At 49.7% G+C, this 25,434-nt stretch overlaps 1 protein-coding gene across 3 annotated transcripts in view; it reads left to right on the forward strand.

Moving 5' to 3' along the window:
- Nucleotides 1-5,071: 5,071 nt before the first annotated feature.
- Nucleotides 5,072-25,434, forward strand: part of HMGXB4 (HMG-box containing 4) — a 30,558-nt gene continuing 10,195 nt past the window's right edge. For 2 of the 3 annotated variants that reach the window (XM_074226789.1, XM_074226788.1), the window contains exons 1-4: nt 11,151-11,250; nt 11,831-12,825; nt 21,897-21,978; nt 22,969-23,033. In XM_074226789.1, coding sequence (XP_074082890.1) covers nt 11,902-12,825; nt 21,897-21,978; nt 22,969-23,033 — 1,071 coding nt within the window. In that variant the 5' untranslated portion in view covers nt 11,151-11,250; nt 11,831-11,901. Of the gene's footprint in view, nt 9,962-10,597; nt 10,747-10,975; nt 11,055-11,150; nt 11,251-11,830; nt 12,826-21,896; nt 21,979-22,968; nt 23,034-25,434 lie in introns of those variants that run through there. The other variant, XM_074226790.1, reaches the window with a different exon arrangement.

A 25,434-nucleotide genomic window follows, 5' to 3' on the forward strand; every position in this document is an offset into this window, starting at 1 on the left:
CTGGATTCAAACTCCAATTCTTCTGACTCCCAAGATCCGTGCTCCATTCTCCGCACCACCTAGCTGCTTAAAGCCAAAGGAAAGGAGAATCAAGCCAAAAGGGTGAGGTGGGGGCAAGAGCATCAAAGGCTATAGGGAGCTCAGGGAAGATGAAGACCAGGTGTGGTGTATTGGGGGGAGGTGGGCAGGAATAGAATAGGGAGAACTGATTTGGAGATTATAGATCACTTGGTGACCTTTGATGAAAGGAGCATTTCAGTTGAACTGCAGCAAAAACCAGATTCCAAGGGATTAATTAAGGATAAAGTGGGTCCCCAAAAAAGAGAAACACATTTTATCAACTTTTTCAATAAGAAATTTTTCTCAATCTTTAATTTTAGTGCCTTTCCATTCAGGAGACAGAGAAGAGAGACATAGAAGAGGGAGAGAGAGAGACAGGAGATGAGAAGAGGAGAGATATGGAAAGACAGAGAGACATGTGTCTGTACATAGCAGCTTACATGATGTCTCTCTCAGCAGACTGCAAGCTCCTTGAAAGCAGGGTCTGGTTTTTGTTTGCTTTGTTTTTACTTTCTCTAGATCCCTAGTCTTAGCACACTGCCCATAATAGGAGGGGCCTAATAGACTTTCAGACTTGTCATCTTTTCAGGAAATTGAGCCCTGGCGGAGAGGAGGATGGGATGCTAGCTTGATGCCCAAGCAGGATCAAGGAAAGCTGATGGATGTTTGGAGGCAGCTGTGGGAGATCTAGTGACCAAGTGAGGCTTCTTAGGAGATGGATGAGCAGGAGGGAAGGGTTCAGCCCAGGTGAGGAGAGGGGACACCATCTGCACCGAGCAGAGGGAAGGAGGGAAGAGTGGGTGATGATGGAAGTACAAGAGGGAGCTGCTGTCAGATGTCCTCAATCATTGCTGAAGTCAGAGACATGTCATGATGGAGAGGATTAGTAATGGGACAGGGACCAAAGTAAGAAGGGGGAAAATAGTTCGATTGTAGGGACAACACATCACCAGCACAAGGTGGCAATAAGGGCCAGAGGTGATGACTGATGGGAAGCCCTTTGTCATCTGGAACGTCCAGTTAGAAATGAGGGGAATAATTGAGTCAGGAATCGTTCTTGTGAGTCCCCCGCTCACGGTCTGCCCTCCCGGGCCACCCAGATGAATGTCTATTCCCTTTCCTCCAAGACAGCTCTTCAAGGAGCTGATGGCAGCTCCTGGTTCTAGAGATGCAAGCAGGAGATGAGTCAGTATGCAAATGATTTCACAGCATCCTTATAAAGACACAGCCCCCACTGTGACCCTCTCTGGATTTCCATGTAACCTTTGATAGTTCACATTTCCTCACCATCTTATGCTTCAAAAGATTCCCACTTTTTTCCCCCATAACCTTTTAAGGTAAGTCAAGTCTCATTATTTCCATTTATTTTGTTTTCTCTTTGTGACCCACTTTGTGGTTTTCTTTGCAAAGAAATACTGGAGTGGCTTTGACATTTCCATCTTCAGTTCATTTTGCAGATGAGAAAACTGAGGCACAATGATTCAGTGACTCACTTAGGGTCACTTGCCTAGGAGGTGGCCGAGGCTGGATTTGAACTCAGGAAGGTGACTTGTGCACCCTGGCACCCTCTAGCTTTCCTACCTGAGAAAGACAGTCACCCAAGGGCAAGCCTCAGAGACTCCGAATCCAGTGTCATTCTAATGCATGTCTTTCTCCTACAGAAAGGACTATTTATCCACTGGAAAATGGATTCAGACTATGGGGAGGGGTGTAGGGAGGATTTTATTTTTAAAAATTAGTGAAGAGGGCCGGCTAGGTGGCATAGTGGATAAAGCACTGGCCCTGGAGTCAGGAGTACCTGGGTTCAAATCCGGTCTCAGACACTTAAGAATTACCTAGCTGTGTGGCCTTGGGCAAGCCACTTAACCCTGTTTGCCTTGCAAAAACCTAAAAGAAAAAAAAATTAGTGAAGAGTATTATCTGCCTTAGATCGGTGAATTGGGAGTCAGGGGACCCAAGTTCGAATCCTTCCCCAGAGAGTCTCTACCTTCTGGCCTCCGGTTCCCTCAACTATGGTTGCGGACTAGCTGATGTCTAAGGATCAGCAGGGTCAGGGGGAGAAGTGGTGAGAAAGCAGACTCCAGTTCAATCTCAGGGAAACCGTCTTAAGCATCAGAATGTGCTAAGGTAGAATGGGCGTCCTAACAGTAGACTAGCATCTATTAAGCACCTACTGTGTGCTCAGCACCAGGGCTCCAAAGGAGCCGGAGGGCCCTCGGGGCTGAGATGCCATCAGACAACAACCACTTATTAAGTGCCTGCTGTATGCAACAGGGGACCAGGGCCCAGAGGCCGCCCTGTGTTGGCCTTGTGACCCGGGGAAAGCGGCTCAGTCAAACCTGGGGCTGCTGCAACGGCTGAGCCCCAGGGCTATGGGAAACCGGGGCGCAGGATGCAAAGGACAATGGTGGGACGGCTGGGGTGCAGTGGATGGAGCACCGGCCGGAGTCAGGAGGACCTGGGTTCAAATCCAGCCTCAGACACTTAATAATGACCCAGCTGTGTGACCTTGGGCAAGCCACTTAACCCCATTTGCCTAGCAAAAACCTTAAAAAACAAAAAAAAAGAGAGAGAGAATGGCTGCTGGGAGGGCTCTGGGGAGCCCCGCCCCTCTCCTGCGGACCATCAACGTTGGGAGTAGACGGGAGCAAGTGGCGGGGGTCCCCGTCCACCGCCTCTTGAGACCCCAGGGCCCCTGAGCCTCGGCTCGGGCTGGCGAGGTGCCTCCACCTCTGCTGCCCCATCCCAACCCCCTCCGGGGCTTAGAGTGGGGCCCGGCCAGGCACGCCTCAGTTTCCGCCTCTGTCCGGCCCCGGCGCCCCTCAGTTTCCCCCTCTGTCCGGGGGTCCGGTGCCTCAGTTTCCCCCTTTGTCCGGGCCCCGGCGCCTCAATTTCCTCCTCTGTCCGGGCCCCGGCGCCCCTCAGTTTCCCCCTCTGCCCGGGCCCCGGCGCCTCAGTTTCCCCCTCTGTCCGGGCCCCGGCGCCTCAGTTTCCCCCTCTGTCCGGGCCCCGGCGCCCCTCAGTTTCCCCCTCTGTCCGGGGGTCCGGTGCCTCAGTTTCCCCCTTTGTCCGGGCCCCGGCGCCTCAATTTCCTCCTCTGTCCGGGCCCCGGCGCCCCTCAGTTTCCCCCTCTGTCCGGGGGGCCGGTGCCTCAGTTTCCCCCTCTGTCCGGGGGGCCGGCGCCTCAGTTTCCCCCTCTGTCCGGGGGGCCGGCGCCTCAGTTTCCCCCTCTGTCCGAGGGGCCGGCGCCTCAGTTTCCCCCTCTGTCCGGGGGGCCGGTGCCTCAGTTTCCCCCTCTGTCCGGGGGGCCGGTGCCTCAGTTTCCCCCTCTGTCCGGGCCCCGGCGCCCCTCAGTTTCCCCCTCTGTCCGGGCCCCGGCGCCCCTCAGTTTCCCCCTCTGTCCGGGCCCCGGCGCCCCTCAGTTTCCCCCTCTGTCCGGGGGGGCCGCTGCCTCAGTTTCCTCCTCTGTCCGGGGGGCCGGTGCCTCAGTTTCCCCCTCTGTCCGGGGGGGCATTGCCTCAGTTTCCCCCCTCTGTCCGGGCCCCGGCGCCCCTCAGTTTCCCCCTCTGTCCGGGCCCCGGCGCCTCAGTTTCCCCCTCTGTCCGGGCCCCGGCGCCTCAGTTTCCCCCTCTGTCCGGGCCCCGGCGCCCCTCAGTTTCCCCCTCTGGCCGGCCCCGGCGCCCCTCAGTTTCCCCCTCTGTCCGGGCCCCGGCGCCCCTCAGTTTCCCCCTCTGGCCGGCCCCGGCGCCCCTCAGTTTCCCCCTCTGTCCGGGCCCCGGCGCCTCAGTTTCCCCCTCTGCCCGGGCCCCGGCGCCCCTCAGTTTCCCCCTCTGTCCGGCCCCGGCGCCTCAGTTTCCCCCTCTGTCCGGGCCCCGGCGCCTCAGTTTCCCCCTCTGCCCGGGCCCCGGTGCCTCAGTTTCCCCCTCTGCCCGGGGGGCCGGTGCCCCTCAGTTTCCCCCTCTGTCCGGGCCCCGGCGCCCCTCAGTTTCCCCCTCTGTCCGGCCCCGGCGCCCCTCAGTTTCCCCCTCTGTCCGGCCCCGGCGCCTCAGTTTCCCCCTCTGCCCGCGCTCTCCGGGCCGCCTTGGGGGCGGGGCGCACTCGATGCGCTCGGCGCTCCGCCGCCTGTGCGCGCTCCGCGGCTGTGCGCGCCCCCCGCCCCTCGGGCCGGCGCTCGGCGCTCGGCTGCGGCGGCCTGGCGGCTCGGCGCTCCTCTCCCTCCAAGATGGCGGCTGTCGGCGGCGGCGAGGCGGGAGCCGGGCCCGCGGACTGAAGGTAGCGGCGAGCGGCCACCCCGCCCGCCCCGGCCGGCCCGCGCCCCCCGGGCGCCCGCCGCCCCCGGCCCGCGCCCCGGCGCCGCCCCGGGCCCGCGCCGCCGGCCCCGGGCCGCCTCCCCGGCCCGCGCGGCCTAGGCCCGGCCCGGAGCCGGGGGCTGGCGTGGCGGCGCGGCCCGGGGCGGCGGGGCCCGGGGCGGCCGGAGCGGGGCGCGGCGGGGGCGGGGCGCGTTCAAACCCAGAAGGCGGGAAAGCGGCGGCGGGCCCGGGCGGGCGCGCGCACGCGGGGCCGCGCCTCTCCGGCCCCGCCCCCCGCGCCCGCGCAGCGCCCGCCCCGGCCGCGGGGGGCGCCCTGGAGGCCGCGGCAGCCCGAGCCGGGCGGGGGGCGGGGCGCCCCGGGCCGGGACACTGAGGCACGGGGGGCGGGGCGGGGCCCGCGGGCCGGGGACCCCCCTGGGGGGCCCTGGCACGGCGGGGAAACTGAGGCCCCAGGCGCCCGGCTTCCGGAGCGGCCCCGGGCCCGGGCGGGGTCCAGCCCCCCACCCCCGCCCCCTCGCAGCACCTGGACGAAGCCGCGCCCCGGGGTGGGGGGCCCCGGAACGTCCCTGCGCCCCTGGGGAAGCAGAGCCCGCCCCGGGGGCCGGCCCAGGAGCAGCCCCCCGATCCCGGCCGGGCCGGCCTGGCCCCCGAGCCCACCCCACGCTTTCTCCCGGAAAGCCCGGACCTCCTGGTCTCCTTCCGAAGCCGCCCCCCAGGAGTGGAGCGGCCTCGTGTCTCGGGGTCCCTGGGGCCCGTCCTCTCAGATTGGGCGGGGGGCACAGCCCCCCATGGAGTCAGCTGCCTCCCCGGGGGGATGCCCCAAAATGTGGGAGAAAGGGCTGGATTTGGAGCCGGTGCCACGGCTTCTCAGACACCAGAGCCCGAGGGGCAGGAGGCAGCTGGGGGGTCGGGAGTGCCAACCAAGGGCTAGGCCGTCCAGCTGGTACCTGGAGAAGCAATTTGGGAGCCTCCCTCCTTGCTGGGCCCCAGGGCCCGGAGCTCGGCCAGGCATTCCTCCCCACTCCCGGAGGCCTTCCACTAAATGGCTGTATTCTGCCCCGGCACCAAAGCGGGAGGACGTCCTCTGAGCCCTGGCCCTGTGCCCTGGCCCTGGGGTGCCTAAAAGAGGAGGCCGCCAGTTATGTGGAGGCGAAGATGGAACGGTCCCTACCGCCCAGGGCCTCGGGCCCTCCAACATCTCAGCATCCCTTAGCACAGTTAGACTCCTTCGTCCTCTTCATTCGCAGGAGCCCTTCATTTTACTTATTGAAAATAAGACTGGGAAAAAGAGAAGCAGTGCGCCTCAGATCATCAAGGATGAAGCAGAGGGGCTCAGGTTTGAACCCAGATCTCACGCTGTCCAGCACCCTAAGCTGGGACCGGGCAAATGAATTTCTTTGGCTCTTTGGTTTCTTCACCTGTAAAATGCAGGGAGCTGGGGTAGACTAATTATAACGTATCAATTAAAATGCCTGTCCAAGGGAAGCCGGCTATGCAAACGGATAGGAGAAAAGGGCAGGGCAGCACCGGGTGCTAGGGGAATCAGAGGAAGAAGAGACTCCGGCTGAGCTCTAAAAGCCTTCCTAGCCCCAGATGCCAGGAGTCAGAATTGAAACATTCATTCTTATACATTGGAAGGTAAAGGAGTGGTTCTTCACCTAAGTTCCAGGAACTTTTAAAAATTTGCTTTGATGCCTCCTTCAGTCTAATTGCTCTGTAATCCTGTTTCTTATTTTGTGCATCTGAAAACGTTGTTGAAAAGCAGTCCGTAAAAGGGGTCCACACTCAGGAAAAGTGGAGTGCCCCCAATGGCAGGACAAGGCAGGCCACTTCTCTGAGCCTCTGTGAATAGGGGAGGCTGGACTCGGTCCCTGTCCATGAGTTTGGCTAGGCTGGCGATGACTGCGGAGGTGCCTACCAGGCTCCACCAACATAGATGATGGACTATGTGTGTGCTCTGGACACAGACTCCTCATGGTATGGCCATCCTTATCACAGACAGAATACCGGATTACATAGTAGCCCACACTCCGGCCTCATGCTGGTCAGGCTGCTCATGGTGTCACTCTACAAAAGGAACCCTGCGTGTGGGGCGAAGCCTGTCTCGGTGGAGGCTTTGGGCATGTTTTTAAATGACTCTCGCCATCAATTCTCATTTCTCTCCCTAATGAGTCCTTGGTACAAAAACATCTGTCCTTTACCCAACTGTCTGTAGCTCAGAAACTTGCAGAGCTCATAGGGGCTAGGAGTGCTGCAGAGATCCCAGGGCAAGGCCAAGGGGCCTGGCCAAAGGCTGGAATTCTGGGCTGGGATGAGAAGATGCCCCTGCAGACCCTTGGAAAGGGGCCCACTTGGGAGCTAACAGAGACTCTGGAAGTGCCAGAAGAAGCATAGCCTCCAAAAGATGAGCTTGGGAAGAAAATGAGGCACATTGGAAGAAACCATCCTGACTCTCAGCAATTCCTGGATCTCACTTAAAATGTCCATTTATAGCTTTTACTTTGTTCTTTTGCCATAATCAATTAGAACCCCAGGAAGAAAAAGCTTTTTAATGTTAGCTGGTGCTTAAATTATTTCTCAATCAAATTTAGAAACTTTTAGCCTAGGTTTTTCATTAAAAGTATATCATATCAAATAACCTCCTTTCCACATCTTGTATCAGATTGCCAAAGGATCTGTTGAACTTCTTAAATATTTTTCATAACTGTCTCTTTGGTTACATAGAGTGCTTCATACTCCTCTAGAGTCTCAGCTTCTCTCCTGTCCTGAGGGTCAGAAGTATTTCTCAGCACAGAAGTTTGATCTTCATCTCCAAATTTAAGGAGATAGATATATTTTGGAGTTTATTTGGAGATGTATGTAAAGAGTTCCCTGGATGTATTTTGCCATCTTATAGACTTCTCAACCATTATTTGAATTACGCCCCATGTTTTCTGATAAGAAAGACAAAACTGATCATTTGTATCTTTTTTTCCTGAATTAATAACCCTCAAGATCTAGCCCCTGAGTTTAAAATCCCTTTATTTATCATAAAATTCAAGGTCATTTTAGGGGACTCAGTATATTAACTGGTCATAAACTGACTACACTTTACCTTTCTTGAACACTAATCGCTAAGACTTTATTCTAACCCCCCCCCCACCCCAAGTACCATCTTTTCTTACTAGCCATCAGCAAACAAAGCCAATGCTGCAAACTGGATTAATATATTTTTAAAGACTATAGGAATTTATTTCTCAACATTGTGGCTAAAATAGTCCAGTTTGCACCTCATTACAGATTTCCAAATTCAGGCCATACTTTTCTTATTTAAGGAAATGTTAGTCATCTCAGCATCTTTTTTCTAATTTATTTGATTACATCTGCATGTTGTTAAGAAAACATTCAGCAGTGGGAGTCCTAGTAATAGTGTATAATATTGTGTACCAAGTAATCTGTTTTTACATCTCCTAGGATAAGTAGCTCCTTATTGATCTGTTTCTCATCCCAAGCAATTATTTAAATCCACTTGCAATTTTAAGAAAAGCTCTTTTTATAGGCCAAGTAAGTTATCTCCACCCTGTTCTTTTGTAGGCTTTTCTTGAACATTACTGTTTCCACTATGGAACCTGTTATGTGGCCTTTTGATGTCCAGATGAGGCTTGGGGGATCATCTCTAGGCTCAATCTTTATCCCAGCTTTTAAAATTTTAAGGAGATTTATTTTCTTCTTTACATGTCAGCGACTATATTTAATGGCATTGAATATTTCATATTGTTTCCCTGTTCAGTTTCGTCAGTTAGCTGAACAGAATTGACTCTTTGGCTCTTACTATCCCTGAGTTCTCAAATTGTTGTATTTTTTGTCAGAGGAGAATGATGTATTCCTGACAAGATTGTCACCTTGAGACATATGGCAGTAATAAAATAGCTTTTAACAGTTTTGAGGAATAAAGAGGAAATATACTTTTCATTGCTCCCTTGGTGCCATCCCTAGCTGAGTAGAAAGGTGAAGAGATCAGGGCATGGTTTCGAGCTAGGGTATCCAGCTCTAGCCTTCAGGGGTATAGGAAGCATTGCACAAGTGGCATGCTTTCTCATGTGTTCCCCCCACCCCTACCCCTTTCTTCTTTTTTCTCAACAATAAGAGGATGAGACCAGTAATTCCTGTAGGGTCAATCTGTCTGATCTCTCTGGCTTCTGTCAACTTTGTTCTTCAGTTCCACTTCCTGCTTTGTAAGACAGTAGAAATCTTTTTCATTTTTTATTGGTTGGCAAAGTGTCCTGCCCATCTAAGCATCATCTTTAAATCTAGTAATAAAAAAGGACTACATGTCTACCCATACATGTGTGTAGAATTCTAATTCCCTTTTTAATCTGGTTGCCCCCCAACATTAGACTATCTCCCTGATGAATATTACCTAGTGAAAAATCCTTAGACTATCTAAATCTTCACTGTGATACATTTTAAATAACTGCTAAGCCCGTGTAAGGATCTAAGTTATTTACTGGTTTCATGGGAAAATTTCAAACATACCTAATGTACAGATTAGTATGTGGTGTCACTCGTATGCAGTGTAAATATAGAGTGTCTAGACTACTCGGAGTCCCTTACAAAGAGATGTATGTTGCTCCCTTATGACACGTTGCACCTATTAGGATAGTTGATAGATTTCAGGTTGTTTTCTGTAGCGAACAAATTACTAGGGCCATCTTTCATGTATAAAAAGAAGAACTTAGAAAACTTGAATCCTAGCAGATCTTTTTCATTTATAACTCTTCAAGTTACTGTGAATGATGGTGATAAATGACAATCTGAACATTTTTTGCTGATTCAATTTCATCTCCATTCAGGAAAATAACATCCTTCCTCCCTTTTTGCTGAAACAATCCACTTTTAAAATCTTTTCACTAGTACTGAAAGATATCATTGAAGTCATTTAGTATGAATCACTCACTTTTTCAACTATTTTGATATATTTCTTAGCCTGACAAAAGTCTTTTATGGAACTTCTACTCTAAAGAGCTCTATAGCTTCGCTGCACTGCTATCTACCTGTCTCTTGACCTTGCACTACAGTAGGTTCTCTTCTGTCTCCATTTCCACCGCTGTAAAATCTTCTGACACTCTTTTGTATGTTCAGTGTGATCTGTTTGTCCAAAAGCCTCCCAGATCCTTGGAGCCTGTGGCTGGGAGTGACCCAGCCCATCGACTGAGGTCTTTCCACCCTGCTTGGTTGGAGCAGGCCCTCTTGCCAGGCCTATTTGGGCATGGGAATTTGTACTTCCGAGAAGCATGACTTTGTATTAGGAATCCCACCACATGATTAGGTCTGGTGTAGCTTCTGCAGTCTGACCCCCCCCTCTAGATTTACAGGGACCATGAGGAGGGTCAAGCCTCCCCTTTGTTTCTCGCTGCCCTTTCCTCAGTGGATGCCTACTCCTTTTCATCTGGAAGCCTTCTTGGCCTCCACAGTGATTCCCCTCACAGGAAGGTTTTCATTCTTTGTTTCTCAGGCCTGGTCCTGTAGCCGGGAAGGATTCTGGAAACAGCGCCACATTCTCAGGTCCTGCAGGACGGCCATGGCTTATGATGACTCCAGGAAGAAAGGAGGTATGAGCCCTTAATCTGAGAAGCGTTCCAGAGGGGGTGCCCGCCCTCTTCAGTCCCTGCAGGCCAGGACTGAGAAGCACATCCTGCTCTCTCCTAGGATGGGTCAGAGCACTGTCCTTAGGATGCCCAGTCTCTACGGCATTCCCAGGCTGGGTCCATGGAAATGAAAAAGCAAGACGGGGGCCCAGCATGAGAGCACGGAACATTAGCTTCTCTTTTCCTGGGCTGAGCCCCTGCAGCACTCTTGGACCTTGCCAGCTCCATGGAGCAAGAGAGTGGGCATAGGAACCACAGATTGGTCTCCCATACAGAAACAGAGCACATTAATCCTTATTTTTCTGGACCTGGTCCTTGCCGTGCTCTTGATCACTGTCCAGTTGCAAACTGAGAACAAGAGACCCCCCCCCACCCCACCCACTCGAGGGTGGGGTGTTAGGTGTTTGTGCTCCCTCCAGTGTTGCTTTCGATATTCCAGCTGGGAGATGAAGAAATCTTCTCCCCTTGGATCCTCTCCTCTGGTGGAATGATCAACCATTATTGTTATGGAGCAGAGGGACTGCTGCCTTATGTGTACGGGGATTGAAGAATTTGTCAACCTTTCTTGTTTCCCTTCTCAAATGCTCATGTGGCTTTCAGATTGCTTCGATGGTGACCAAAGTTTGGAGGATATAGGACTGGCGGCTGGCCGGAGCCAACGAGAGAAAAAACGTTCTTACAAGGATCTTTTAAGAGAGGAAGAAGAGATTGCTGCTCAGGTCAGGAAGTCCTCCAAGAAAAGGCTGAAGGTAAGCAGTCGGTCTTGGGCGGGGGCAGTTGTTCCCTCCCTTTCATAATGACCAGAAAGAGAACTTCTCTCCCAAGGGTTTTTTCTTTTTTTTTTTTTTTTTGCTTTGTTTTGTTTATTTGTTTCTAAAGTCATGACTGACAGGGAGCAAAGTAAATGTGGTTTCAGAAAGGTTCTTGACTTAGCCCCTTGGACAGCCGTCAACGCCTGTTCCTCTCCCTTGCTTCTAGGAGAGAGATCTCTTCTCCCTGGGCACGGACACGCACAAGAGAAGGGGGAAGCATTCCTCCAGCGAGTCCTGCTATGGAGGTGAGGACAGGAGTGGGACCACAGGAGTCGGGGCAAGGGCAAGGGGTCCAGATGTTGCTGACTCGGTGGCCTATTTAACAGGACAGTGGTTCTTATTCTGATTGCCGATAAACCAGTGTGAAGGAGGAGAGAGGTGGAGGGCTGGGATTGTGGAGGATTCAGCATAGAAGAACAGTCTTCATTTGTGATACACCAGGTACCAGGTTCCCTTTCCCACCCCCCCACCCCCCCACCATCTGCTTGTCTTTTGCCCATTCCTCTCTAGCACCCCCTTTGCCACCCGTGGTTTTTCATGCCCTCTGGCCTGCACCTGTGGGTCACTTCTCCCTCTTCTGGAGCATAACTGCAAAACCATTCCTGACTAAGACCAGTTTTTCTTGGCCATGTAATAAGCATAGCTGAAGAGACTAACCCTTTTCCCCAGTGGGTTTGGCCTGGACTCAAGCCAGATGATCCTCTGAAATCTAAATTTTAACCTACCTTAATCCCACAGCTCTGTTCCATCCTCTGGGGTATGCTCTGTTTGGTTGCCTGTGAAGACTCCTGAGTGACCCGCTGCCTCCCAGGTCCAGAGGCAAGCAGTCACACCAAGTCAGGTCACACCAATGTGTGGGCATTCACTTCTGAGTGCTGCACACCATTTGGAGGATCACCCCTCTCCCCTTCCTATTGGCCTCTTTCTTCCTCCTGCTGGTGGGGTGTCAGGTGAGAAGGGGAAATGCAAACGACATTGCTTCCCATCATTCTCAAACTGTCTTCCTTTTGATGATTTTCAGATCATTCGCCTTTGGAGTCACAGAAGAAAAAGAAGAAGGTGGTACCAAGTCCCCCACCCTCCGATACAGCCATGGACCTGCTGAAGGCCATCACATCTCCCCTTGGAACAGGCTCCAAGCCCCCCAGAAAGACTGGGGAGAAATCCTCATTTTCTTCCTTTAGCTCTTCAAGCTACTCGGAAAGCAAAAAGGAACAGCACCCCAGGAAAAAGGGGAGCAGCGGCAGCAGTGGGGAGCTGTCCCTCGAGGATGGTGGCTTCCACAAGGCCAAAAAAATGAAGCCGCTCTATGTTAATACAGAGACTTTGACCCTACGAGAGCCAGATGGCTTAAAAATGAAACTTATTCTCTCCCCCAAGGAGAAGGAAGGCAGGACAGGTGACGAGGAGTCTTTTCAGAATCCTCCTTCACAAGGGACCACAAAAAAGTCCTCCAAAAAGTCAGCTCGAGATGAGCAGGGCACTTTCCTCCTCGGCCACGAGCTGCAAAGTTTTCTCAAAACAGCCAGGAAGAAGCACAAACCGGCCGGGGATCAGCACCCTTCCCCTGGTCCCGAAGGCTTCAGCTCTGACACCCACAGTGCCGACTACGAACTCTCCAACCTCGAGCCTGCCCCAGAGTCTGGCTCGTCCTCGGGAGCTGAACTGGAGGCTGGGGAGCTGGTGATTGATGACTCCTATCGGGAGATCAAGAAAAAGAAGAAATCCAAGAAGAGCAAGAAGAAGAAAGACAAGGAGAGGCACAGGGAAAAACGACACTCCAAGTCCAAGAAGAGTCCTGGAATCTCCACTGCAGGCACAGCCACGGGAGAAGCCACAAGCACCAGCCCTGGGCCCCCACCCTCAACCGGCACACCTTTCCCAGGAACTGCACCTCCGCCACCACCACCACCACCACCACCACCACCACCACCAGTCTTCCATCCTGATGGACAGAGTGAGAAGAAGAAGAAGAAAGAAGAGAAGGAGAAAGAGAAGACAGAGAAAACGGAAAAGGTAAAGAATTGACCGACTTGGGGGAAGTCATCAATGGCATCTGACCTGTGGTGGTTAGGGCCCAGAGGAGTTCCTTTATTTACTCACAGCATCTCTGTGCTCGTGTGCTCCTCCACCCCATCCCCACAGAGTCTCTGAGGCTGCTCGGGCCAACGTGGGGGTAACAGGTGCGTAATGTCTAAACAGGAACAACTTTGAGAGGGCAAGTGGAAATATTGTCTAGAGTCTCTAGAGTAATAACCAGTCATATTAAGGAAACTCATTCATATCTTTCCTGGGGGTTCCAAACAAGGTAATATTCTGAGGTGAAACTGGGTGTTTCTTGTTTTCTCTTTACATTCATTGTTTGAAATGCAAAATCACCTGGCTTTGGTCATCAGACCAGTGAGAATTCTGCCAAGTGATTCTTCTGTAGTCTATGATTATATGAACCCAAATGTCCTTTCTTTGTCACTCTGTAGAAGGGGTTCCAGTAGAAAGAGCTAAAGGCAAAAGGACACAGAAACCTTCATGGCTTCTTTACAGGAGAGCAGCTAATATGTCAGAGAAGTTCCATTCACCTCCCAACTTAAGTAGCACCAAGTCGTTTCTTCACTGTAAAGGTTACCTTTTTAAACCACAGAGCTCCTTCTTTCCTATGGAAACAACCCCAGCTAATCTGAAAAGCAGGCAGGAGGGAGAAGGTAGGCTGACATGAGCAAAGGTGGGGAAAGACCATTTTGAGTTGGAGGGACTAGTGGGACAGGACCACTGCCATTGGAAATGGGTTTAGAGCCGGGAGGAGGGGGAGTGGGAACAGAGAGAGGCCCCATCAGCGAATGGAATCTCTGAGACAGGAGGACAGAATAAAGAAATAGGTGAGTGGAAAAGGGGAGCCCGAAGGACAGTGTCAGAGACTACATTAGCAGGGTCTTGTGCTCTAGGCCGGTGGAGGACAAGGAGGCCTCCATTGGGAGGCTACCAGTGACTTTGGGCAGAGTTGAAAGGAAGCTCCACAATCCCCTTATCCGATCCCTCCCCAAGTATGAGCCCCTTCATTCAGACCCCCCAATGGAGGGTCAGCCAATTTCTGCCAGAAGACCTCCCCAAGGGGCGGCTAGGTGGCACAGTGGATAGAGCACCAGCCTGGAAGTCAGGAGTACCTGAGTTCAAATCCTGCCTCAGATACTTAATAATTACCTAGCTGTGTGGTCTTGAGCAAGCCACTTAATCCTATTGCCTTGCAAAAAGAAGAAGAAGACCTCCCCAGGCAGCTCCCTCCCAGTGTTCAGAGGTTCTGCTTGCTATTGAGCTGAAATGGTTGGTTTGGAAGAGAAGTCTGTCTCTAGCCAGGTGGGGAGGTCCAAATCCCAGGGACTGAGGGGCAGCTAGGTGGCGAAGTAGATAAAGTACCAGCCCTGGAGTCAGGAGTACCTGGGTTCAAATCCGGTCTCAGACACTTAATAATGACCTAGCTGTGTGGCCTTGGGCAAGCCACTTAACCCCATTTGCCTTGCAAAAAAAACCAAAACAAAACAAATCCCAGGGACTTACTTAGTCACTCCAATCCCATCTTGGTCAGTGGAATCGCTGCAGGTTTTCTAACAGCTTTCATCAGTGGCCTAGGCACAAGGTTTGAATCCATCCCAGAGGAAGGTGTGAGTGGAGGCTCCAGCAGGTTAGGGCACCCAAACCCAGTCTTTGTTCCTCTACTCCCAGGGCTGGCTCCACAACAGTCCCTCTTTAACAATATCTGGAGACAGCTACCATGTCTCCCTAAGAGTTTCTTTTGTCGGCCAAGTTTCCCCAGCTCTTTCAGGCACTATCATATAGCATGACTGGCTGTCTCCTCCCCACCCCTTTCCCTCACCTCAGTGGTCTTGTCTTTCTCTGACCTTTCTGAAATGTGCCACCAAGGTCTGAAGTGGGAGAAGAACAACATTTAGAGTGCAAGGATGCTTCCTGTCAAGGAACAAGTCAAAAGTTGGGCAGACTGCATTGTGCTGGCGAAGATTGAGAACTCGGCATCTGCAGAGCAGCTGGGAGGGAGATCTCTGACCTTGAGATAGGAGGCTCTTCACTTCACAGGGCGAAGTCTGGTGAAAGACATTAGAGCAGAGGGGAAAAAAGACGGGCTGAGGGGTTCAGAAGTAGATGACGAGGTTGACCTGCCATGGTGATCAGAAAAAGATGTTAGAAGAACAGAGAGAAAGGGTAATACTTAAGTGTCCTGAAAGTAGCATCAGAAATCATGGGACAGTGAGGATGGTAAGGAAGACAGTGTCTTCAGAAAAGAACCAGTTTTGGTGAAGGCAAGGAGGACAGGTGTGAAGGAGAAAATGTAAGTAAAAATAGTGCTCAGACAGATTCATCCTTCATGAAGGAGGTACTCTAGAGAGCATACTGGAAGGGAATGGGAGATGGTGGGAGAGACCAGATATGAAAAAGAGTCTATGACGAGGTTGGCAAAAGTTTTGGGGGGTAGGTCAGAAAAAGAAGTGGAGGGGCTAGGGAGAGGCTGAAAAGGTGCTGTAATTTAGGGAGCAGAGTGAGTCAGAGAGGAAAGGACCAGATTCACTGAGGGGAAAGGAAGCAGGGACCTATATAGGCAAAGGACATCCTGACCATCAGGAGTTAGAATGGAGAGGGAGGAAGTTTCTTGTGAAATGTCCACTGGGCTGGACTGGACCAGACCTCCTGGAAATAAATAACATAGCAGGAAACATTCCAGAGAATAGAAAAATCATCCAAAAGCATTTCGCTGATCATCATCAGGAGAAGTAAAAAGTTGGGGGAGTAGATTTGTTTGTATTTCATAGGAAATGGAGCAGGCAGGGTATCATCCCCACTTAAGAAACACTTAAAATCATTGTAATCATTCATTTATAGTCCATAAGCCCTCCACAGCAACCTAAAACATTCACCTCTCAAATTTATATATGTGATTTTTTGGAGTTTATTTTTTTTTTGTAAGGCAATGGGATTAAAGTGACTTGCCCAAGGTCACACAGGTAGGTAATTATTAAGTGTCTGAGGCCGGATTTGAATTCAGGTCTTCCTGACTCCAGGGCCAGTGCTCTATCCACAACGCCACCTAGCCACCCCATATATGTGTTTTTAAGTCTTAAATTTAAGACATTTGAAAAACAATATCCACATTATCCTCATTCTCTATGTCTAGAGGTAACTAGACTTGAGATTAAATTATACTGTCTGTTCATTGGTGAAACTGAGGCATGAGACAGTCTGGTCACATGAGGCCATGGTATACAGTGACAGATAAAAATGGGTTCCAGAGGTCTTCTCCCCACAGTCTAGGTCTTCCTTAAAACAATACAACCCCAGGTGATGGTGACTCCAAATTGAGGCATCCTGACCATCAAGGAAAACAGTGTACAATCCCGGAGCATTGTGGATACTTGAAAAGGAACACATTGGCTGTTTTTTTTTTAATTCCACAAACATTCATTAACCAACTTTATAATAGCTGCCCCCCTAAGTCATTTATCTGCACATTCTTGGTAAGGAAGCTCTGTACCTCCCAATTCTATAAACACATCGAGGTCCGACTGCATATAGGGCATGGTGCTGGAAGGTCAAATGATAAGCAAGACAGTCTTTAGCCTCAGAGAGCTCACCATCTGCTAAGGAGACAAAGACCCAAATGACTGGTTCAGAATGGCATGGTCAGGTTGGAAAAGAAGTCTGTCCATAGCCAAGTGTGGAAGTCCAAGGTGGACGAGGCACAGAAAATGGGAGGTAAAAGAACACCACATGGAAGGAGCAACTTTGTCTCCATCAGGTTGGCTCACTTCCTCAAGATCTTCCTGTCTAAACTGAAGACATCATAGTCAAGGATGGCAGAGCCTCCTTCCAGCTTAGAGAGGCCAAAGCTGTGTGAGATGAGGGCAGAGCAGAAGTAAGCCGGGCTTCAGGAGTGGCCTGGGCAGGAGCTCCCTTGGCCCCCTGAGAGCCCAAAAGGAGTACCACAAAATCAGACTGGAAATGGGAGACAGCACTAGGGTCAGAGACATTGGGGCTTTGTTCATTAGACACGAAGGTGTCGTCTAAGGGTATGAAGCCAAACAGTGACCTGATCGTGTCTGAGGATAAAGAAAATTAACTCAACTGTTTTGTCCCGCATCAGGGAAACTTCCAGAAGAACACGAGGGCCTAACCTGGCACAGATAGAAGCAAGGCCTGTGACCAGGAGTGATTAGAGGAGGGAGATGGGGCTGAGAAGAGCCCAAATGTGTTCCCAAGGATGTGAACCTTTCAGGAAGGACCTCTGGAATAACCCATAGGGGAGAAGGGGAGCAGGCTATGAGAGCAGACACTGACAGCATCTCAAAAATGATTACATAGGGCAGGGGAGGTAGCAGAACTTGGAGTGTGGGAGTTGGACTCTCCTAGCAGCAGCACAGCCAACAATGCTCCTAGCAAGGATACTCTGACCAAAGATGATCCTAATGAAGATGCTTCTAGAGAGGATGCTCTCAGCGAGGATACTTCTAATGAAGATACTTCTAAAGAGTTTGCTCCCAGGAAGGATGCTCTTAGAGAAGATGCTTCTAGAGAGGATGCTCTTAGAGAAGATGCTTCTAGAGAGGATGCTCTCAGGAAGGATGCTCTTAGAGAAGATGCTTCTAGAGAGGATGCTCCCAGGAAGGATGCTCTTAGAGAAGATGCTTGTAGAGAGGATGCTCTCAGGAAGGAGGGCCTAGAGAGAATGCTCTTAGAGAGGATGCTCCTAGCAAGTATACTCTCACCAAAAAATGCTTCTAGAGGGGATGCTTCCAGCCAAGATGCCCCTAAAGAGGATGCTCCCAGGAAGAGCCCTGGGATAGCAAGAAGGGATTTGGGGCCAGGGAAGTAGGAATCTCAAGTACAGTGTCAGAGGGAGGAAGGAGGGAAGCAGGAGAAGAAAGTATAAAGGACAGAGGCGAATATAATACATCATTAAAAGATTCCTTTCCAAAAGAGTGCAAGATGTTGACCATTTTGTTGTTTATAATGAATAGCCCTTAGATAACCACAACTTGGTCATACATCAGGAGGAATTTGTCATTTTATTGTTGTCACTTTGCTGCATGTCTGGAAGGCTCCTGGGATCATAGATCTGGGTTTGGAAGGGAGCTCAGAGGCTATCTTGACCAGCCCTTTTTAACAGATGACCAAACATGTGTCCAAGGAGGTTAAGTGAGTGAGAGAGACAGGATTTGAATCCAGGTCCTCTGATCCCCAAAGCCAGAATCCTCCACTGTACCATAGACATGAAACAAGAAATTTCTGTGATTTTAGCTGGTTGGTCAGCCTACATCTTCCAGCCTGCCTCCCCAAACTGGACTCCGAATTTGTCATCTGAGGTCAGTCGCTTGAAACGTTACCAGAGCTGGGTGCCTTGACCTCGGGCAGTTGGTGTGCACGTTGCCAGAAAGGGGATCCTAGGATGGGTCAGACATCCTTGGAGCTTGGTCAGATTTGCTACCAGTGATAAGGAGGTCATTATTTAAAGAGCTCCTTTGCTTTCCATTGTCTCCAGTGTTTTTGTAGTCTTTTCTCATCCTTCTTCCTCACCAAAATACTTTTGAGTTTCACAAGAATTGTGCCCCCTCCCAAACTTCTCACTCCCACAGGGGTGTGGAGGATAACTTCCACTTTGTATCCAAGAGATGTGCAAAGGTAAAACCAACTGTCCTTGCCAACAGCTTGACAGCAGTGTGTCACATTCTGTGTTATACTCTTAAGAAGGAAAGTTGGATAGAGACTCCTTAGAAAATGTTATGAGGGACTCCTGGCTGCTTGTCACATGAGGATTGGACTCAGCAATTCTAGCCAGGAGATAAAAAAGTAACAGTTTGGTTTTTTAATAATTGGATTTTAGGGCAGCTAGGTGGCGTAGTGGATAAAGCACTGGCCTTGGAGTCAGGAGTACCTGGGTTCAAATCTGGTCTCAGACATTTAATAATTACCTAGCTGTGTGGCCTTGGGCAAGCCACTTAACCCCATCTGCCTTGCAAAAAAAATATATAAATAAATAATTGGATTTTATTTCAATTAATTTTTAATATTAAAATGTTATTGGTAACTTTTCACTTAAGGAAAGTTTTAATTTAGGTAAAAACCCAGACTAATAGATAAGGATTATGATTTCTATAGTATATAGTATCTAATACAGTTGTCAGTAACCTTTTCATAAAATCTGTACATGGAGCTCTGATAGGTGTTTTTTAATTGCCATTAATCTCAATTCTTGGTGCCAGGATTAAAGTTCAACTGCTTCAGTGATAATGAACACGTGTGTGTGTGTGTGTGTGTGACTGTCTGTTCATTGTATATTTTTTATGTTCCAAACCCTTATCAGAGAAACTTGATACCCATTTTTTCCCCATTTGCCCACTTCCCCTTCTTAACCTAGGTGTATTAATGATGTCTATGCAGAATCTTTTGTTTCATGTCATCAGAGTTCTCTGTTTTCTGTAATTGTCTCCATGCCTTATTTTGTTAAGAATCCATCTCCTACCCGGATCCATGGGAAGTCTATGGTCTGCTTCTCTTCTCTCTTTTTTTCCCCCTTCTTTTGGTGTGATCTTTAACATTAGGGTCACGTAACCATTTAGAATTGGGCAGCGTAGTGGAAGATGTTGGCCTAAGCCACATCGCTGCCAGGCCACACCTCTCCACCTTCTGAGCACTTTGGATCACGTGGGGAGATCTTACCTAAGAGTAATTAGCATTTGTTGCTTGGTTGCGCTGGGTAGCTCCATTGCTTCTGATTCTCCCTTGTCTAATCTCTTGATGTCTCAATTTTTTTAACTACTACCAGATGATTTTGTTGATTGCTGCTTCATAATATAGTTTGAGATTGGAAAATGCTATTCCCTCTTTTTCCCTGCCTCTTTTTCCTTTGATGTTTGAGATCTTTTACTTTATAACTTTGATCATATTATCATTTTACATTTATATGTATTGGCATGACCAAACCAGGAATATTGAATATTTCTCCAGCTATTTAAATTGTTTTTTTATTTCTTCAAGCACCACTTTGTAAAGAGGGTAGACCAGTCCATTATGTACTTTGATAGATCATTTTCTTAATTTTCTCCCTCTGAAATTGGCTTCATCACAAGGGGGGAGGAGGGAAAAGAGATTTGTTCTGAAAAGAATATGATAGAGAAACAAAAAGTACCGATAACAATGAGATAAAATATGGCAGAATATAGGTGAACTTATAGGAAAGAACTAGGGTAGTCAGCACCAAATCTCGGATACCAAGAAGATGACCAGACTAGAAAGTGACCTTTTCTTTGCATCTCTAGAAAAGATTCTTTTTTTCATGGGTTTTCTAAATTTCCATCTCATGATTAATAATAGCATGGAAATGGGGGACAGTCACAGTCTTGCCAGAGGACTGCTCTAAAAGGTAATGTTTGATTGAGGGGATACATGCTGGTGATTTTTGAAAAACCTACCCACTCTTTTTGTTGTGATACAACATCCCTTTACTGATTTTTACATAAATCCAAATCACTTAACTGCTGAAAGTTCCTTATGTCCCTCAAATCATCAGAGACTAGTGAAATGACGGTCTCTTCCAACATTCAAAGTTTTTTCTACCAGTGGACAAAAGGGCGTTTTCTTCCCTTCCTCTTAAGGCACCGGGGAGTGTGGTGGAATGAGAATTGGAATGAGAGTCAGAATCATTCCAGAGTAGGAGGGATAAGGGGGAGATTGAAGTAAGGATTGGCTGCATGGAGTGTTCCCTGACTGACTTGGGATTGGCATTCCTGCACTTGATGGCCTCTCCCTAAAGTCTTGTTCAGGTGTATGATTCTAGGAGTTGAAAAACAGAAATGCACACAAATGCATTTGGGGGTGTTTCCCCCAAATCATGAATAAATAAGAAGGTAAATGCCAAATTCAGTATTTGAAGTTTCTCATGTGGACATAGAGAAAAGTTTATTCAATTTGCCTGAGTTCAAATCCAGTTCAGACACTTACGATATGTCCCTGGGCAAGCCACTTGACCTCTATCTCAGTTTCCTCCTCTGTCAAATTGAGATAGCAGCTACCTCCCAGGGTTGTTGAGAGCATCCAATGAGAAAATATATAGACAGCACTTTGCCTACTTTAAAGTGCTATATAAATATTAGTAGTGGTTGTTTAGTTAAAGTGATATTTGTTCATGGAAAAAAAAAGACCCAAAATACGTAATCTTATCATTTTGTTGAAATGAAACAATTGCATTGCCTCAGAATTTTGGTGCTAGTAATTGTCCAGGTACCCAGCCCTTCCACTCTTGCTTAAAGTGGATATAGTTCACCTTTTTACTTTGCAAGTTCGACTAAGTCATCATTTAGTTTCCTAAAGTAGCTGCCCAATTTAATTTGAAAAAAATAACACCATCATTTTTAAAATGAGGTGAAGCTAGGTAATGCTATGGATAGAGCACCTGCCCTGGAGTCAAGGAGACCTGAGTTCAAATGCGGCCTCAGACACTTAATGATTGCCTAGCTGTGTGACCTTGGGCAGGTCACACTTAACCCCTTGCCTTAAATTTAAAAAAAAAAACTGCAGTATGATTCAATGTGTTGAATGTCAAAGTTGAAGGTAGCTCCTAGTTAAAATAAACCATTTAATGAAGTCCTGAAACTGAGACCTCTACCTGATCTATCTCTGAGATGCGGAGAATGCTCTCCTTTTGACGAAAGCTAGCTGGTTTTGTGTCTTTGGTGTTTTCAATTCTGAATCTACCTCATTCCAGTCAGCATTGGTTAAACACTGGCTAAATATGAAGAAAGGTTAAAAAAACAATCCCTGCTCTCAATTTGCTTCCAGTCTAAAGGGATTTCTTTATTCATTCAGCAGACATTTATTGTGGACCATGTAAGTGGGGGGGTGGGGAAGGGGAGTGCAAATGGTACATGATCCCTCACTTCAAGGAGATTATAATCTATTATGTAACATCTACTTCCGGGCTATCAGTGAAAAACAGCACAAAAATCCTTTCTCCTTTGTCCCCTTGGGTCCTGGGTTTCTAAATCTGTGCCCTAATTATGTCTCGTCCTGTTCTCTTTTCTCTCTGGGGCTAGCCAAAGAAGAAGAACATGTCTGCCTACCAGGTCTTCTGCAAGGAGTACCGGGTCACCATTGTGGCAGAGCACCCAGGAATAGGTAAGGAAACCTCTCCCCTTTGACCTTGGGCCTCTCCACGAGTCTTCCTGGGGCAGGTCGCCACCTCTCACCTGTAGGGACACCAAAGGTTGGTCAGTGGGAAGAAGTGCAAATCAGTTTCTGCATTCAGTGCTGATGTTATTTAAGTAGATCAGATTAAGGTCTCAAATGTTAAGCTCCTATTTTATAAATAGAAGATAGTCCAGGATAGAAGTGCCCAGTGGTGTTATTGACGTTGATGGAGGAGCATATATGGGTTTGGGTCTTTGCTCTCCAGGAGGCTGCTGCAGACTTTCTACACTTAAGAGGACCTGGTCTGGATCTACTTGTTCCTGGCTGGTATCACACCATCCTTATGATCTGGCTGTAGAGGTCAAGGTGTAAATCACTACCATAGATGGTCATTTTCTCTGTCCCATCTAAGTGGCTGGGCCAGTGGCAAAAACCCTCTGGGAGAAGGTTCCAGCATCCTGGGTTCTAGCCCTGGCTCCTCCACCACCCAACTCCTTCATTTGAATGCTGCCTGACCCCTGTTAACCGCCCCCCCCAAAAAAAAGTGGTTGTGAGGATCAGGTGAGACACTGAGGGGAAAGCATTTCAGGAAACATGCTAAAATGAGATTCTTGTGGCCACTCTTCTCATGTCTAGATGTTGGTTTGAAGACAGGATGGAGAGAAACTGCTTTGGTTCTTTTCTCTCAGCTCCTTGGCCTAAGAGATCCTCCTTTGTGCGCAAACCTAGGTTGTGAGGTCCTGTTATTGTGGGTGTCTTGGGTGTCTTGAAGAGAGAACATTTGGGAGCCAAAAGTCATGAGAGATTTGGGGTGAGCTTGTCCCTGAGCTGGGCACACAGTCCATGCGTTTCACTCTGGGACAGTCGACTGTGAAATAAATCCTAAATGCTTATACCTATTTTGGGTTTGTTTGTTGTTTTTTAATGGAGCTGTTTACCCCTATTGGGTATTGACCTTTTTTCTTTTTTTTTTACTAGATTTTGGGGAACTGAGCAAGAAATTGGCTGAAGTATGGAAACAGCTACCAGAGAAAGACAAACTGGTAAGTGTCTGTGTAATCATTTAGCAGCTTCGTGTGGTTGGAATATTCCTAAAAACCCTGGCTTCATCAGGGGGTTTGGAGCCTCAGCTCACGGTGGTCAAGGGAGGGCCCACCAGAACTTTCTAGGCCATCAAGAGGCCTTGTGAGCTTTGGAGGGACAACTCTGTACCTCCCGGAACACATCACCGCCTGGCACCCCCCGAACTTGAGATCTTTGAATCCAGCCCCCTCATTTTACAGAGAGTGGAAAGATACAGGGGCTGCCAGCCTGGCCCAGAGACAAGCTTTCAGATGTGAGGGCAGGCCTACAGCCAGAAAGTCTGAGGTTAGATTTGAACACAGGGGCTTCCCAGCTCTAGGTCCAGCATCCTGTGTTACACACTGCCATGCTGCCTCTCCAAAGATCTGTAAGTAACTTGGTCTGGGACGTCCCTCCATTATGGAAGCTCCCAGTTTTGCACATCTCAGCAGACTTGTGGCCATAAGCCCCTTCTTAGAGCCCCCCCGGCAGGGACTACACTGGCTTTGGAATCCTCTCTCCAGCAGGGCACTCACAGCTTCTCCACACCTCCTTGGCCTGACTCCAGCCCACGTCCTCTCATTGATCCCCCCCTTGAGGATGGGTCTCAGGTGGTGGGGCCCAAGCTCTGCCCTCAGTGCTGCCTCAGCCTCTTCTCTGGGCATTCATGTCAGTGACTGTCTTTGGCTGTGCCTGCTCCTTATTCTTTGGAGAGTCCAGTGCTTGTGGTTTGCAGCCAGTCTTGAGAGCGTGGGTGAAAAAGCAACCCTGGGTGGGGGGCAGCCTTAGGCTCTCCCCTCCTGCTCATTTCCCCCATGTCACATGTCTCACGGAGCCGACTTGACTGAGACGCAGAACGAGCAGCCCGGCAAGAGCCCCCTTTGTTGAACACAGGACGCCTCAGAGCAGAACCCAACGCCTGGGAGAGACTTGCCATCTGGGTCATGACGGTGCCAAGATGCCATGCCATTTAAAGCTGTAGCCCATAGTCAAGATAAAGGAGCTGAGCCTCTGAGAAAGAGAAGTTCCTCAAGGCCAGCCCCTACTTGGACAGAAAGCCCCATTTCGTCTGCCTCTTAGGGGGATGCCACTGGAGTGCTCGCTAGTGCTGGGGACCCTTACGCTTAGGGGCAGCTCTGCTGCTAGGACAGTCCTCCATCCATCAAGCCTCAGTTTACCTCTGGATCCTGCATGAACAGAGCATGCCTAGTCCCCTTCCCAGGACAGCCCCCAATTCCCTGTCTCCTCCAGCCCCCCACCCTGCTTCAGGCTCTGCATGACACCCCCCCCCCCAACCAGTGCAGCTGTGCAGCCTCCTGAAAGCAGTCACTCAGGCTGTCATGTGGGTCGCATGCACTGTGGCCTCGTCCACTAACACCCCCATTTCTTTTTCACACACACTGTTGTGCAGCCCAGGTGGCCTTGCATGTCCTCCCACTTTGCCCTGGTCCCAGGTACACTTCACCCTGTTAGACAAAACTCCCGGACTGGCCAGCCTCAGCCTTCTCTCTCATGTCATCCCATCCCCTTAAATGTCATCTTTCTCTTGGTCAAGCGTCTCCTCTGCCCCGCCAGAGCCAAGCAGAGCGCCCTTACAATCAGTCATCAGCCACCTCCTTAGGGGCCAAACATCAGATTAGTTCCAATTCTACCTGCTGCGCTCTCCTCCAGCCCTCTCTCATCCACAAGCATAGGCTGAGCAAACTCCCTGGGAGTAAGATCCTCTAGGATTTTTCCAGAAACTGAAGTGAAGCTCAGTAGCTTCTAGTTGTAAGGCACTATCCACAGGTACCACCCACGGGTGTCTCCCTAGCTGGGAGTGCGTCCATCTAGATCCAGGGCCAGACTCCCAGGACCACTCACTACTCTCAGAAGCTGCCTACTTTCATGGTCTTGTTTTTGGTCCCAAAAGCCTGGACTCCTGGGGAGAGGGAATCCAGAGGTCAGAGGTCATCCAAGAGAGCCTCCTGGCCACATCAGGCCTGAGCCGAGGAGGTGTCTCCACAGGAGTCAGGCAGTCGTGGACACTCTCCTGAGACTCCCAAAGGAGTGCCATAGAGCAGGGGGTGAACAGGAGCCCCCCACTTGTACGGATGAGGAAATGACCCCAGGACATGTGGGACCCAGCAGCTGCCCACAGTCACCCATCCACGGTGCACTTGACCATTCATTTGTCCATTAAGTTTTCAATCAGCAACCATTTTCTACTGGCTGCATATTCGAAGTACCAGGGCCGAAGGGGTGCAGAGCCAGAAGAACATTTCTATGAGGCTTTCAGACTTAGAGGATGTTTTCCCCACAACAACCAACACTGTGAGGAAGATAGTAAATTATTATCATCATCATTATTATTATTTACACACTTTACAGTTCAGGAAACCC

The sequence above is a fragment of the Macrotis lagotis genome, chromosome 2 (assembly GCF_037893015.1).
Source record: "Macrotis lagotis isolate mMagLag1 chromosome 2, bilby.v1.9.chrom.fasta, whole genome shotgun sequence".
Lineage (NCBI taxonomy): Eukaryota > Metazoa > Chordata > Mammalia > Peramelemorphia > Peramelidae > Macrotis > Macrotis lagotis.